The sequence below is a fragment of the Typopeltis vanoorti genome, chromosome 9 (genome assembly GCF_054136105.1).
Source record: "Typopeltis vanoorti isolate ZY-2024b chromosome 9, IOZ_Tvanoo_1.0, whole genome shotgun sequence".
In the NCBI taxonomy this organism is placed as follows: Eukaryota; Metazoa; Arthropoda; class Arachnida; order Uropygi; family Thelyphonidae; genus Typopeltis; species Typopeltis vanoorti.
This window is the reverse complement of record NC_143557.1, coordinates 58,666,117-58,682,847: the sequence shown is the minus strand read 5'-3', so window position 1 is coordinate 58,682,847 and position 16,731 is coordinate 58,666,117. Positions and strand designations below refer to the sequence as shown.

The 16,731-nt window shown below is 35.6% G+C and overlaps 1 protein-coding gene across 1 annotated transcript in view; it reads left to right on the top strand.

Moving 5' to 3' along the window:
• Nucleotides 1–15,829, top strand: part of LOC150103073 (voltage-dependent calcium channel gamma-5 subunit-like) — a 184,331-nt gene extending 168,502 nt beyond the window's left edge. The window contains exons 2-4 of the mRNA XM_090398088.1: nt 7,506–7,598; nt 9,598–9,738; nt 15,291–15,829. Of these exons, the coding sequence (XP_090254214.1) occupies nt 7,506–7,598; nt 9,598–9,738; nt 15,291–15,829 (773 nt within the window). The remainder of the gene's footprint in view (nt 1–7,505; nt 7,599–9,597; nt 9,739–15,290) is intronic.
• The last annotated feature ends 902 nt before the right edge of the window (nt 15,830–16,731 follow it).

Genomic DNA, 16,731 nt, shown 5'->3' with positions numbered 1-16,731 from the left:
GAGTGACAAATTAAGTCCGTCTTTTCAGGAAGGAACATTTCAGTTATTTGGTCTGAACAGATGATTTTAATCAGGAGAGCGAGTAATCAGGCCATGAAAATAAGTGTGCACATCTGTAGAAAAAGAACGTGGATAACGTAAGATGGAAGTTGCCTAAGGAGATAATATATGTACTGTGTTTTTGGAGGGAAATTTGGTCACTAAAGTGCTCAGTGTGTGGAGAAAATGATGAAGATTATGAGATATTCTGGTTGCACAGTAAACAATTTGAGCATTAGTGACAGCAAACGACTCCTTTCAACTTTGTTTGCGAAGTTAGGGAAGAGGGACCAGTTTGAATTATGGATATTAGAAGCTCCAAGAAAAAATATTTGGATAATTCCACTGCATGTGGTCAAGTTTTAGAGATAAATAACCATACATCAATATGTTCATCGTTAGGAGAGCACTATAATGGCAACAAAACAAATGAAGGCAACAAAGTGGGACAAGAAAATTTTGATCCGGAGTAGATCGTATAGAATGGGGTTTAAGGCTTAGCAGCCTTTGGCCTAGAATGTCGGACTTGACAAAAGCACATGTTCTCTACTTCTTACGAAAGACAGTATGCATGATGTAGTTGGATAGTTGATATGAACTATAGTTATATATGTTTTGGTCGTTTTTGATGCTGGTAAGTTGAGGTGCACACCATTAATGGTGGTATTGTGACCACATATGTTGGTTAAAGGTTACAAAAAAGCACTTCACTGGTTGTGAAGTGCTTTTTTGTAAGGATGTTTTTGTGGGAGATTTTTGTATTTATTTTTACATTTTTTGGATATTTCTGCGATTGTTTTATTCATTTTAATGGGAGATTTTTTTCATAACCGCAATGACACTATAGTGTTATGATATCTTTCATGGTTGGCGCAGAGACTGCAGTAAGAGCGAAGTCATTGTAACCTTCACCCAGACTCTTGTCCAAACAAGGTCTTGTCACTTTTCCCTGCAAAAACTAATATACTCGGTACCATCTAGCCGACCATCCTGCAGAAACCGCTATGTGAGTGTGTGTGTCGCTGCAAGGGGAGGACAGAGATCTTGTAATTAGGTTGGTCATCTCAAGAAGAGGTTCGGCAAATCTTTTCTGTACAATATTTTGTCTAAACTGGATTCGAATTATGGTTATAAGTAAATAGGTTCTTTACAGTAACAACAAACTTCAACAATGATTTTTTATTTTCATTTATTTTCATAACTGTATATTATTCGCTAGTAACATAAATATCTTTGAACTTGGTTTTTAAAATAAAGCATCGATTAATTTTGTTTAAACGAATAAACCAAAATTAAATCCAAGAACTATAAATTGTTCACTCCATAAACGTTAAAGTTGGGATGGGATTGAACCATTAGTCAGTATTTCTACAGTTAGATCGATCGCCAATTGTTTGGTAACATTTACGAGTTATCAGTAGACCGAGCAGTGATACCGATTATCAGTAATCGCTGTCATCATTTGATACAGAACATTAAAGTTTCTCTTAAATGATAGAAAATCAGTCGTCTGCATCATTGATCACATTTTCTTCTGCTTCGACTGGAATTTGCAAGCACAAGAAAACATGATTTATTTTATCCAATCACTTCAAATGCGGTAACTAAAAGTCGTTTTCCGATGTTTATCTGTCAATCTATCTGTTCAAAACATATTCCGTTCAAACAGCCACCAAACTCATTGGATATGACTTATCTAAATCGAATTATTTGTTGACAAAAACTTCGCTAACTTTACCTTTATATCATCAACAAAAATGCTTCCAAAGTTTTGTACTTTCATACTTAATCTGTCACATCCATTTGTTTCCTTCGTTCTCTTTCCACTGATCCGAAACGGAAAAAGGATTTCCGGTTTGATGTTGATTTATATGAAGATTGATATTCAACTCTTTTGTCTTATAGCACATTAAATTTGTTATCGAATTCTCTCTTAATGTCAAGAAGCCTCTTCATGCACTGTCTGGAATCACTAGTCATAATTAATTTATTCGTATAGAAATTATGGTTCTCAGTATTTCGTTCAGCAAATTCTACTTTGTCCTTCCTGCTTAACCCCCCCTTCCTCCCCACATACACCCTGATAAAGCTGGAGGACGTTTACGAGAATATTTGTTTCCGAGGGACAGTCTTCTCCATTTCTCCATTGAGGATGCTTTGAAATTCAGACTATTATTATTAAACTCTTATAAATTCTGCTTGTAGTCAAATTCTTTATTGATTATTTCTCGCTCGGGTCCTACCTTTTATAACCTTCTTTGTAAGGGACTGAAAGAAATTCAGCTCTCACACTTCATTCCATTACGATTATCACACTGTAAGAAATGTCTATAACGTTTTGTTTAATGTTTTAGAGCTACGATCATCGTGTTATAAGGTAGGGTAGACTTTCCATCATCTAATCCTAACAGGAATGACTGCAACACAAGAGAGGGTGACCTATCGTATTACAAACTGCTATACGAGAGTTATTTCAAACGCTCACTTCTGCTTATTTCACTTCGCATGATGCAACAACGTCCACCTTCGCGTCACTTGTAAAGCCAAATCCACAGTAATAGCATCGTGTTCTTGTTTTCTATTCCTGTGTTCTTGTTCCTCGAAATGAGACTTCAAACCGGAAGAAGAATCCAATCAACCTTGGGCAGCAGTGATAATTCGGACTAGTGACTGTTCGAAGACAGGCCTATAAATGGACTTTGTTAAATAAATGGTTTGGTTTAACAACAGGCGAATAAAGTGTGTGTGTGTGTGTGTGTGTGTGTGTGTGTGTGTGTGTGTGTGTGTGTGTGTGTGTGTGTGTGTGTGTGTGTGTGTGTGTGTGCGCGCGCGTGCGTGCGTGCGTGGAAATTTTGACTTGCTCTAAATAAAGTTATGTTTTCTGGAGTCTTTTGTATCATGTTTTTTTGCAGGATTCTGATAAGTATGCTGTTGTTTATAGTTTAACTTCTTGTATTGTTCTTGAAGAAACCGATTAGGCGATCAGTGATATTTACATGAAACTGTATTTAATACAAAATATACTCTGAATATCTCATTTGGTAAAGTCACTAGAGTCGTGGGCATAATACTAGGGGATGAAAAACTCAACATGATGGGGGAAAACATTACAATCTATGTACGGAATTCAGTGATTCTTAACCAGTGGGCCGAACCCCCCCCACCCAGGGGGAAATTTATAGAATGCTTCTAGTTTTTTAAAATTTTGAAATCTTTTAAAATAATTATTTTTTGCTTTTTATTTTACTTTGTTTCAAACTTGTATCGTTTCGTATTAGTAATCTGAATTATACAGTTTAATGTAGTAGTTTCTTTTGTGGTGGCGCCACAAGTCGACTTTTCGCTGCTGGAAACACTGCAAGTGGGCTGACATCTGCCCACTGGACGTGTGATAGAAGTGATTCTCTGAAGGCAATACTAGTACGAATGCACAGAACTTAACGTTGTTAAATGCTACTTGAGGGCAATTACTTTTCGAAACCTTCAGTGCTGTAATACTGATTTGTTATTTCTTAAAATTTACCCCCCCCCCCCCTAAAATAAGCAAACAAAGAACGTTATTTGATTTCCTAAATCAAATAAATCTCCTAAAGGTTTTACAGTAATATTTAAGTAAAGTTGATTTTTGTTTTCTGATTTTTTGTAATCATTATAATTAGCAAGTAAAACTATTTGTTTTAAACAAAGTTTAATTATTATTATGTTACTACAAACTAGGGGACCGCGAAAATATTTTAGGATACTTAGGGGACCGCGACTACTAAAATGTTAAGAACCACTGGGTTAACTCATTCTCAATCGAAAAGCTATTAGAAAAGGTCCTTCGATTCTCATCCAAGTCTTTCCATCCAAAGGAGAATATTCTATAGAATCGAACTGGAAAGGTTAGTGAATTGGCATTGAACAAGCGTTCCTTTTCCAATCCCCCCACCTCCCACCTCCCAGATATGTGAAAGAGAGGAGGGAGTGTTGTATTGATGTACATGTGGAAATCTGAAATCCATCCTATGATAAAGTTCGGTTAGGCGTTGTTTTGAATTACTACGGAAGTGTCCAAACTTATGAGGTCAGTGCATTATGTCTGTTAAGCGAGTGTTCCTTCGACCGATTTTGTCTGTATTATAGAACGAAATTCTCGACCTAATAATCTCGAAACTATATCTAGATATAGTAAACATATGTCAGTTATTTCATTTCTTCAAATAGTCTTAACTTCGGAAAGGTGAGAGGTTAGCATTGTGTCGAAGAAACGAAATTTCATCTCCGAAATTCTGGGCAATGTCAAAGGTGTGCGCAACGAGAACATTCTTTTTAAAGAAAGAAAGACGATACGTTTTTTGTAGTAGTGAAAACAAGTAAGATATCCTCTTAGATCCTTTTATGTCGCTGTGCGGACCATTCATCTTATTCCTGCATGAACTTGTTCCAGTAATTGGGATCCGCATTTTCTGCTGGATAGAATTTGAAGTTCCGGGGATTGGGAGGGGTGTATGGGCTCTCATCGGAGATTACAATTGTTGGATGAAGTTACCGTTACTGAAACACTGGTGTAGAGAAGATACTTTTGAGTACAAAGAGATCTTTGCAATCTGCGACGACCAGGAAAAGGAGAAATGATGTCCCTGTGGATATTCAATACTATTTCTTAATATAATCAATACGCGGGTGATTTTTTATGATAGAAAATGGTGAAACCGATTTGTTCTGGAATTTTATGTTTTATAAAAAAAAGATTCAAATATGTACACAATAGAAATAACAATACAATAGTTGGATGGTGTGCTTTATAATGTTTTAAGGTTTAGGTATCTATTCATGTCCATTGAGATAACCACGAAGAAAATAATAAGATATTTTACCAGATTGCAATAAATGCACATCAACTTGAGAGTAAAGATATCTATCTATCTAGATAAAGCTACGAAAGAGAGAAACTAGCGGTGTATTCTGGACTGACACAACAGTCAAACGTTATTAAAATAAATATTTGGGATATTTTGATCTCTTCACGTTTTATGCGCATGTACATCTGCGCTTTGATATAGTCTTGTTGCTCCGCTCCCCCAACCTCGTCCTTCGCTTCTTGGTAGAACAAGCAAAGGAACACCACTTCCATTTTCAACTGCTAAAAGGACGAGTTCGAAGCCGATCTACCTATGAAGTCATGTAACTAGGATACCTTTATCTTTTGACCGAAGAAAAAAGAACATGAGTTATTCCCTGCTAATAAACATAATTTCTTCTCAGCAGTGGAATTATTTCATTGAATGAATTCTATTAATTAGAGTCTTCTATCGGACGTCTAGAATAGTGTCCTTGAAATTTTGAGTAAAGTTCTTCAGTTCAGAAGAAGGATGCTGATTCATTTTGCTCCTACAATAAATATTCTGTCTCAACTGTATGTCTTTTGTATACCGATTCAGACGCGTGTAAGTCTGCAATACATTCCAGTCGAATGAATGAATATTTGCCTTTCTTCAGACCTTCTAAACTACGCTGCTAATCAGCCATCGTACATTCATCCGCTGTTAAAACTCCAGATAATCCTCACCAAATATTCTTGCTGTTATTGATCCCACTATAATAATTTGAATAATTCCAAACGACTTTATGGGTATTTTATAAACGTTATTGTCAACTACATATATTCAATTAATTTCTTGGCTCTAGTTTTTATCCATCCATTCTGCTGGTATTACGTTATACTAGAAAGGCATAATGTATGATCCACAATTCTCTGGTGCATTTGCTAACGTAAAGTGTGAGATTTTAATGTAAAGGACAAAATCTCTTCTTACTTCAATATCTGTCTTTTGTTTCCACACAGGACAGACAATCTTCTCTGCCTTACAAGTTTCTGTACCTCTTTTTCACTTTTAATTCAAAGCCACTTCTGACATCGCTAACCTCTCCGTTATGTTAGCGATGTTAGAATGCCCTGATGTTATACAAAAGTGAAAGTCTTCAATGTCCAATAAAAATTACCGAACATTCTGGGCTTGACTTTTGAGACTCTATTATTCAAGAATCTGGACACCCGCATTTTCGTACTCAATGTGTTGGCTTCGAATAAAAACCTTTAAGAGACCGAGCACATCGATTTTCGTAGTCTATTTGAAAAAGCCGGAAGTGAATGCGTCTCACATGCCATTAACGAAATAATCCCAGAAGAAGTAATGGACGGAGTCGTACTATCACCTCCAGGCAATGATCTGACTTCCATCACAGTGTGGTGTCATTCAGCAATGTTTCAACGGCACTCCTCGACTTTGAACAGAAAAAAAATGTTTTGCAGAATCCTAACCTTTGACCCAACTGTCACTTCAAGATTCCGTGTTCGCCATTTCCTGGTGAGAAAATGGGGAATCTTCCGTATTAGAACTAAACTAACAGAACTGTCAAACAGGATAATGATGTTAATACAGACTTCTTCTTTTCTCTCTCTCTGTCTCTCTCTCTCTTTTCCTTCCCAAGAATATATGGGCTTTCCTTCAGTGTGCAGAGATAGATTAAGATAACACATTGAGTACTCATGAGTTGAAGAATAGCAAGTTAACTCGATCCATATTTGCTCAGAGGAAATAGCAGATACTACTCATGACTATCTCTTCGTAATCCAGTTTCCTTTTATCCACAGGTAACTTTTGTTTTCAAAAACATTTCTATTATTAACACTCTGGAAGTAAATTAGGTAGCGAGTCATTGGTGGACACTAATTATACTTATAGAAACTTTCACTTTATTGGCTTATTTCATTTTTTTTTTAAATTATTGAAAATTTCATGTCCCTTTTCTAGAAAAAAAAACTTTCTATAAAACGCAATGTATTTAAGTAGGATTTCTTATGCCTTTCATAATTTAGTTATTTAATACTCAACGTAATAAAAGAAATTAGTAGGTTTACCGGGTGTTAATAGTATAATTTCTAAGCTGACGTTTGCTAATTTTCGTAACCATCCTTGGTGTAGAAATAGGTAGTATCATTAGCAACTACAAGGCATAGCAGTTTACAAATAACCATGTGAATTGTCTACTAGAATCCCTTCCTAGAACTACAAGAGTTTATCACCTTTTATTTATTTTTACCCTTCCTTACTTATCTAATTTTGTTTTTCAAAAACTGTACTTGTTTGTCAACTAACATCACAAATAAACGTTGTTTTTATTTGTTTATATATTTATTAACATCATTTGTTTATGTCAATTACTTTATATGTTTATAAAGATAATTTGTTTGTTTATATGTTTTAAACATCATTTGATAAACATTTTATTTATATATTTTTGATGTTTATTTAATAACTAACTGTGAAATCATAGTTTTAGTCCAAACTATTTATTATCTCACGGATTATCTTTAAGGGGAATCCTTTAGAAATGTACACTTACTGTTTTCCGTTCACCCATTATCATTATAATTCTAAAAATGTCAGTCGCTTACCTAATCATGAAAATAACTTTTTCAGCCGGCAAGATAGAAATGCGTTGTTTCTACATCGACTATTTTCCTAAGGAAGACTACAGTCCCGATCCAAACGACTCTACTATGGCAATACCATGTAAGTGACATTTTCCATAGGTTCATTTTAAATTACACTTTAAATTTGTAGGTGTGTGTGTGTGTGTCTGTTTACAAAATCTGTTCGGTCTTCTATATCTCTTTATGGTAGAGAAATATCGTCTTTTATCCTGTAAAAATTATGATAGCTCTACAATAGATATTCTGCACTTTAATGTTTTTGGGTTCATCATTGACTATTATTTTAAATGATATAGCCCCAATTTGGCTAGACCAATTTTAGTGACAAACTTAGGAAGAAAAAATTATTTATATACAGTACACATGGCAAAATGGATCGAAATCAACAAATCAAATGTCAAAAATTACGGAAAAATATTATTACGATAATAATTTTCCTTGGATGTATTCAGATGAATTGTATTTGCTCTGAAGCAAATTTCATTTGTTCAGAGCAATTTTATTTGCTCTGAAATCAATTATTTGCTCTCTGAGCATTATTACGTAAAATTATCAAGCTCGATTAAAAAATACAGTTGGTCCATTTACAGGTGAAATCAAACTATTTTTACATTATAAAAATTATATTATTTATAAACTATTTTATATATTCACACTTGTGGATTTTTATAAAACGACCATGATTTTATAGAGCTCTTTTATTATTATTATTATATTTATTATTATTTATTTATGATAACGCCACCATTTTATGGGCAAATTTTGGTGAAAAGATTCGAAGCTATGAGTCCTCTCTGACTGGATATAAATGAATAAATTTTGTATATAGGATCAATATTAAAATTGGAAATTCCTTTCAGTCGTGGTTGCATTTAAACCATTTTTACTGACAAAATTATGTACACATTGCATAAGACCAAATGAGACAACAATGCAAATGAAAGGCGTCATTTTTATGGCCTGTGTTAGTGACTTAGCATCTCGTTCTTTTAATTTTATACATCACTGTGCTAGAATGAGATTTGTTGTCTTTACAATTCCTAGAATGTCGATTTTTCTTGGGATTTTCTCAGCTAAAATCTCTCTCTACTAATATTTATTATTGGTCTACTCAGTATTTATTCATAAAACACAAGTAATACGATGAAATGACAATTTTAACTTGGTAATTTACTTTCTCCGTTAGCTAGGCCTATTTCCTGTTGCTCACTACAACCTAAACATATAAATAATCTTATGATCCAATCTGAGTTTCTGACTTACGCCTGACGAGGTTCCCCGTTACTGGTAGCCTGGCACCTGGAGCGCAGCCTACTATTACACTGATAACAGTGCAGCATTCGGTGAGCATCAGTTAATAGTGTATGTGTCATCACCCGCTTTGTCTACTCGGCACGTGAATTACAACCGTGGGATACCATATTCTGGCCACCATATTTCAAAGCTATTTTGCGGCCTGCTGACATAGCTAGTGCTATTTATCTCACAGGCCCTCGTGAAGATAATGGAAGATGCCGCTGCTGGTGATAGAAATGGTAGCATTGTTGGCAGAAACATGCTACGTAATTTGGAAGCAAATGTCTGAAGTGTTGAGAGAATTCTGCACTCTAAAGTGTCGCCTTCTTTGTAATTAAACGCTCTAGGAATTGTAATCGATCATGTTTATTATACGATGAAGCAATCATTATATATGAAATTGATTAATTATGTATATATTTCTTTTAGAGATATTTATAGCCATCTACTCAGTGGAAATGACTTTTAGTATAGTTAATGGTATAGGAATATGAATTATTTAGCCAAGAGTATCAACCGTCCCCTGAACATATGTTTACACCGCATGGCAAAGGAGTATTACTGAGAAACCAAAATTACACAGATATTAATATTTTTCTCACTACTGCTAAGCAGAAGTTCTGTATAATCAGTTACTTGTAAAATTTAAAATTGCATATGAAATGAGGATCGAGATGTAGTCCTAATATTCATGATAACGAACATTGTTCAATCGAATTCTTTTATTTTACAATGTTAGTGCGATGCGAGGTATTATAATACTCATTTCTTTCTTCCTACAGATGCTGTTAACCGGGCATCCACGTTCATTTTCCTCAGTACTATTATACTGGTAATTGGAGAGATGCTTTGTTTTTCGGGTCACGCCTGCCGAAGAAAAAGAGTCCTTACATTCGCTTCTGGCATCGCCTTTATTCTCTCAGGTGAGTGAATATCAATAAATTTTCATAATCGGTCTTTTAGCATCTTTGTGAAATTTAATTTCTAAATTGGTATTCTGACTAGCTGGATAATTCTCATTTATTTTCTAACTTGTTTTTACTTTCATTTAACTTTGTTCTAGTTACAGAAAAAGTACGTCTGTTTTAGATTTTAACTTTTTTTTCAAACTCCCATTTTAGACTCAAACTTTTACAAACTCTATTTTAGCATTTAACTCTTGATGTCTTATTTTTAGCTTTTAAAATTTTTAAATGCCGATTTAGCCTTTAATTTATATTTTTAGCCTTTAAGTTTTACAAACTTTTTTAGCCTTTGACTTTTAAAACTCTATTTTAACCTTTAACTTGTAATGCCTTATTTTTTACTTTACATTTTTTAAATGCCTATTTAGCCTTTAATTTATATTTTTAGCCTTTAAGTTTTACAAACTCTTTTTACATTTGACTTTTAAAACCGCATTTTAGCCTTTAATTTGTAATGTCTTATTTTTAGCCTTTAATTTATATTTTTAACCTTTAAGTTTTACAAACTATTTTTTGTACTTTTAACTTTTACAAACTCTGTTCAGCCTTTGACTTTTACAAACTCTATTTTAGCCTTTAACTTTTTTTTCAAGCTCATATTTAAGTCTTTAACTTTTTCTAACTTTTGTTTTTATTTTTTTAACTTATTTCATCAGCTCATATAGTAGACTACTAGCATGCTTGATAGAAGGTTATTAATACAGACAAATCTAACAGAGACTTCCAGTGTGCAACAGGGTTACGTGTAGCTAAAATCCAGAACGTGATATGTCAAACGTAATCTACTGACGACATGAGAACCAAAGCTTTCGTGCAACGTAGACATAGAATTTCTCTCTCTTGCACTTAACACTAATCATTTATAAACGGAAAGTGCGAACGAATATTCCATTAACCCCAGAGTCATTTATTTGCTCGCGACCCTACGTGACTAACTTCGTTTAATTAGCAGGAAGCCAGACGAATGCGAGATATGGATCTCTTGTTTCACTGTGTTGTCGAATGAGCGATCTCAGATATCCTTGGTACAGTTAATAGGCAAATGTCCAAACATATTCGTAGAAATATTTTGGCTCAGAAAGACTGGTAGAGAAACATCTTTAATATCAAATAACTTTGTATAAATACGTGAAGTTTTAAAATTCTTCTGTAGAAATTCGTGAACTGAGGAGTGCCGTTATTATTCATGCGTTTCTTTAAACAAAAACAGAATGGAAATAGTGCTGATGGAGAAGACAGTTTTCTTGTTCAAATATGTGATTATAAAAGCAATGAATGAAGCGTTAGGAAACAAACTAAAATTGCTTCGCGCTTCATAATCATCAATACAACACCGCGCTGTAAAACATTTCAGACAATCAATTTTCGCAAATTCTTGATAATTCCTGTAATATACCTTAGGCTGCGATTACTGATGAAACCATACTCTAATGACTAAACATGGCAACTTTTTCAAGCCTCTTCAGGCCTCCAATAATCAAGATGATCTCTGGGAAAGAAAATCACGACAACCCAAAGACATTCACAAACATTCATGCTTACGATGGATTTCGAACTCACAGACTGTTTAAATGGAAACTGAAGATGCTTTTCACTAGACCCAACCAACGCATTTCTCGTTGATACTTAAGGGGTCATTTATATAGAATGAGCACTGTATACAAAAAACGAAGTACTCTTAACTATCAAAACCTCCTACTCCAGTATATGGTACTCACTAGTACTATATACTGGAGTAGCGAATCGGAATTCGTCCACATCACTGATTTTCAAGTATAGCAAACTGCGAATCCCGTTTAGGGAGAGAACTCTTAGAAGGGTTTTATCTCACAAGGTTAGGAAAAGGTTTTCCTCCGACAGCCTGTATATTTCATTCTAGAAAACAGGTAGCCCGACCTGATGAACGCATGCAATTTCTTCAGACATTCCAAACAACATAACATCTCTCTCTCTCTCTCTCTCTCTCTCTCTCTCTCTCTCTCTCTCTCTCTCTCTCTCTCTTTTGTTGCATCTAATGGTGGAAGGTGTTCTCTCTTCACATTTTAAGATAATGCAATATTCCACAGAACTTCGTTATTTCATTCACTTTTTTCTTCGCATATATAAACCACTTGCCCCAAAACGTATTTACATTTTTAATGACGATAGCACTCGTAATACCTTCTACTCAATCAACAAACTTTCAGTGTTCGAACATGGATCATGTGGAACATCTACAATTATTGTCATAACTGCTGATTTTCATCATACTTCTAGATTATAAGCCGTCATCAATTCATCTCACCTTCAATTCATCCAAAAGACAATTTTGTCTTTTTTTTTCTAGCAAAAAAGGGAATTAAGTTCGTTTACGCTTATCTCTTTGATCAATCCAGACCAGATCGTTTCTTCTTACATTTAACTATTGCCGTTCCTGACATTAACAAATCACATCTAAAGCTTAAAAATGACATGGTATCATTTTATCGCCCAAGGCATTACTTTTCTTACATACGCTGTAGAAATCCAGATATAACCCCCGAATTCTGATCTTATATTTTGAGAGATGCATCTAAAGCCTATCTAACTCAATTATTGTTGCTGTTCAGAAGAGTGGGGTTCGCCTGATCTCAATCTCTTCAGCCACTGTCTCATAGATTGTGGATTTCTGCTTTGAGTCTCTTTTAAATATATTTTCAGAACCAGCATCCATTATACCTCCCAATTTCTGCTATACATCAATACGACTAACAACAGCCTAATAGTATTTTACAGTTGGGCTACTGACTGACAGAACGTGCTGTTCCCATTATCTTTCAATTCCACATCTTTCTGTTCTTTCTCTAGAAACAATATGTACCATAAAGTATTCCCCAAAGACCACATCTCCCGGCTGTTGAAAACGAATATCAACGATTCCTCATCTCTTACCTGTTTCCAAAGAGGGCATCAATGTGCTATAGGTTCCGCAACCTATCCTGAGTGACACTCGTATAAAAAGTAAACCCTCTGCTGGCGTGCAAGCCCTGAACTCTTTCTTGATTGAGAGAACGCCTGATGCATAGCAGAAGAAATGCAATATCCCTTTTCAGCATATTTTAATTTCTAGACATCAGTATAAATACAGTCACCCTGACTTTTTATTCTTGGGATTCTTTTCACATTTTCATTTTTTATACATCATCCGTACTTCACCTTTGATTCTTTAATTGCATTAACGAATGTACGATTGAGTGATAGCTAATATGACAGACTACGATGGCACTTATATGAAGTTGCAGACTTCCACAAATGTCCCAATTTTCTAGTATTGTACACGATTAGTTATTTAGCACGAATTCTTTTCTTGATTCACGCGGATGTGCCGAACGTGTTTTTGTATGCAACATGGTAAAATTGGTCATAAATACAGTCAGCGTAGAAAGATTCATTTAATGCACTAAATCTTCGTTTAAGGGCTCAGTTCAAATTTTCATTTATTTTAAGAGTGGATGAGGTACAGCAATTAGGTGATGCAGTCCATTAAAATGGTGTTAAGGAGAAAAAAATTCTTTCAATATATAGGAGGAGCAGATTGTCTCTTCAATCTATCAAAGCAGTAGCCGATGTCGTTCGTTTATTACAAAGAATATGATAAAAATGCCACCGAAAGAGTTTTATTTATTTTTCTTAATTACACAAGAAAATAATAAAAGAGGTAAGATATTTCTTTTTTTTTTTCATTTTACATGAATTTCGATGTCATTAATAACACAATTGGAAATAAATAAAGAATAAAATAATAATATGGTTCGTAGAGATTGCTAATGAGGAAAAATACTAAAAGGTACTTTTGTAATACATGATAATTCCATAGAGCACGCACACACACTTTATATGCACGCAAGCATCAATGTTAAACACTGTTAAACTTCGAAATCAAAAGCTGCTTCTAAAAACTCATTCTTTGACTCGAGGCAAGTGGAAACCTCTACTTTGATTTCCTCATTCCTTATTACGTCTCTCTCTCTCTCTGTGTGTGCGTGTGCGTGTACGTGTGCGTGTGTGTGAGAATCACAACGACGGACATGCAACGTTGAGCACATCACTCTCCTATTTCTCAGCGTTTTAAGTCTCTTCTTGTACAGCTTACAGGAAAACCCACTTTCCATACACCAGTGATACCGGCGCTCCTTCTTCTCGAACATCTTTCATCCTTTACGCTCTAATTCCGTAATTTTGTTAACGTAACGCACTCCTTAGGCACGTGCAGTGTCTCGAGGGTGTACGGTTTATTATCGTACTTTTAGCGTATTTAGTTTTGCTCTCCCCTTTTCTTAGGAAAAGGTTTATTTTCTTATTGTATCTCGTCAGTTCAGTTCTTGACTCTCTCTCTCTCTCTCTCTCTCCCTCCCTACCCTCTTTCTCTGTCTATTGCTCTCTCTCTCATCATATTCGGTATCTTTTCTCTTTGAAACCAGCTTCAGATTCCGCTCTGTAGTTCTCGTTTCCTCGAGTTCTAACTCACAAGATCCAACTCAGAGTACGTGATAAATGTTTCAGCTTATCTTGATTGATCTGGATTTGGATTTCAGATTAATCACTATAATGAATTATGTGGGGGGGGGAGTATCTCTCGCTGCTGTTGTAATACTATTGAAGAGGAGACTCGAAACACACCAAGGTTATCTTACAATCATTTATTCCTGACATATTTTTGTAGAGAATTTGTATAGGAAAGATGCTACCTCAAAGAACCGATATAAACATCAATCTGTTAGGGATTCCCTCTCTCTTTCTCTCTCTCTCTCTCTCTCTCTCGCAAAAAAAGCTGAGGTCTTTTCCGGATTTAGTATTTCTTTAATGAAGTTTTGTCTTGTTTCTGTCTTGTCAGGTAGCATCTTCGCAAACCAGCATTAAGTTTAAGCTTCTGTTTTCTTTCCTTCTCTGAAACTCTTGCAAGACGCCCACAAGAACTGTGCTGGTAACGAATTAGGATCTTCAGCAATTATTAATGGGAAAGTTAAATGAAATCTTGGAGCTTGCGGCCATGCATGCAACGTGTTCTTTATTAGGTGAACTACAGCTTACTGTTGTCCCAGTAAATTAAGAGGACTCTCGACATTACTGCTTTCGTGCCAATTCACCCGATTGTTTATATGCTCGGTTGGTTCAGGGGGATTGCTGTAATGCTAAGTCATTTATGTCTATTTTAGAGTAGACTAGTTATTTATAAGTACCTTAAAAAGATGTTGAGCTCTTGCCGAAAGTTAGTCACCAACATTAATCGGAACATTTTTACGCAGACATAAAATATTTATTTATTGATGTATAAATGTTAATTTTCCGTTGTCGGTTGACCCTCCTATGACATAAACTCTGAGTCAGACTTACCAAATGTTGCTCCAACATTTGGTAAGTTGGTCAACATTTGGCCAACAGTTGACCCAACTTAAATCCTCAGGCCATTAGCTAAACATCAAACCTTAAAACAAGAATTTTTTAAACTATTTTACTGAGATAATTGATTAAATGTTGATCTTTGTTTGCAGGTCTACTAATCCTGATGGGAATGGTTATCTATATTTCGACATTCAAAGCAGAAGTGGGCAATAAACTAAGGCCAAAGTCTTCCTTTCAGGGCCCGATATTTACTTACCATTACGGTTTTTCCTTCCTATTAGCCGTAACGGGTCTCATGATGTGTGAACTGGCGGGCACTTTTGCAATTTTCCTCTACATCAACCGATACAAAGAAGACCTGCAAAAGAAACTAGACGAACAAAAGTACGCGGATTTTATGACTGTCGGTGAGGACCACATTCCCTGTCGACGACATCGAGGCAGGAGGAGCAGTAGGACAAGAGAAATGTCACGGGAAGTATCCCCCTGTCCTTCGACCAGCAGAGGGCGTCGTAGTACCACCACATCTATTCCGCTGTCGGAATCAATGAGAGACTTATCTTATTACAAATTTCCTCCATTTTCCAGGGACACTACGTGCAATACTGTGTCAACGACGGCGGATATTAACAGGGAATACTCTCGCGAATTCTCGTTCGACACGTTACGTCGGACAACGCCTGTTTGACAAACTGCAAATAATTTTTTGCTCAGGTGCTGAACACAATTTTTTTTTTTTTTTTTTTTTTTTTTTTTGGTACGGAAAGAGAGTGCAGTCGTTGGAATTTCCATATCATTAGTGTAAGAGCAGATTCATCTGGTTTGTCGAGTGAGCTACTGTAGCGCCCTCCTACGACGCTTTTATGTAAGCAGTAGTAGTTCAGGCTTTTATTAGGCATAATTAGTCTTCCTGTTTGCGCAGTTGCAAAAAAAAATAGTTAACAAATATCTTCTTCGCCTACTACCTGAAGAATTAGTAACAAAAAAAAAAGAAACTTAAAACACTTAGCACGTTTAGTTATTCACTCCTATTTGTGGCCCACTTTCTCTTTCTCAGCAAGTGTGAAGAAGATCGGACGCATGAGGCGACATTGCTCAGTCCCTTCTCTTGTGCCTTCCGCGTTCAACTATCCTCACCCTTCTTTATTTAAACAATAACAAAAAAAAAAAAAAAAAAACTGAACCGACAAATGTGTACCTGAAGAAACAAGTGCGCCACCTGGCGAGCTGGACAAGAACTGTTTTTTTTTTGTATATACGGTGGTACTGAGCTTTTTAAAAATGAATTAATGACACACTTCACTGCCACAAGAAGCCATTAGCAAAAATACAACACACGTCTGGTTTTTATAGCGGGGGAAAAAACAGGGGGTTCGCATTGTTACCCACGGTGCCTTTGTGTCGTGGTGGTTCGCGTTATTTAAAGAGTCCCTCCCCCAGCAGGCAATACTGCTGTTGCAGCCACAGAGGAAGAAAACGGGAAAGAAGAGGAAGGAAATATGCAGAACGTATAGCTTCGCATTCCTCCACACTGTGTTGTTCACGTAGATCAGATGTAATTCTCCATTAGAGTTATTTCGTTTTTACAGT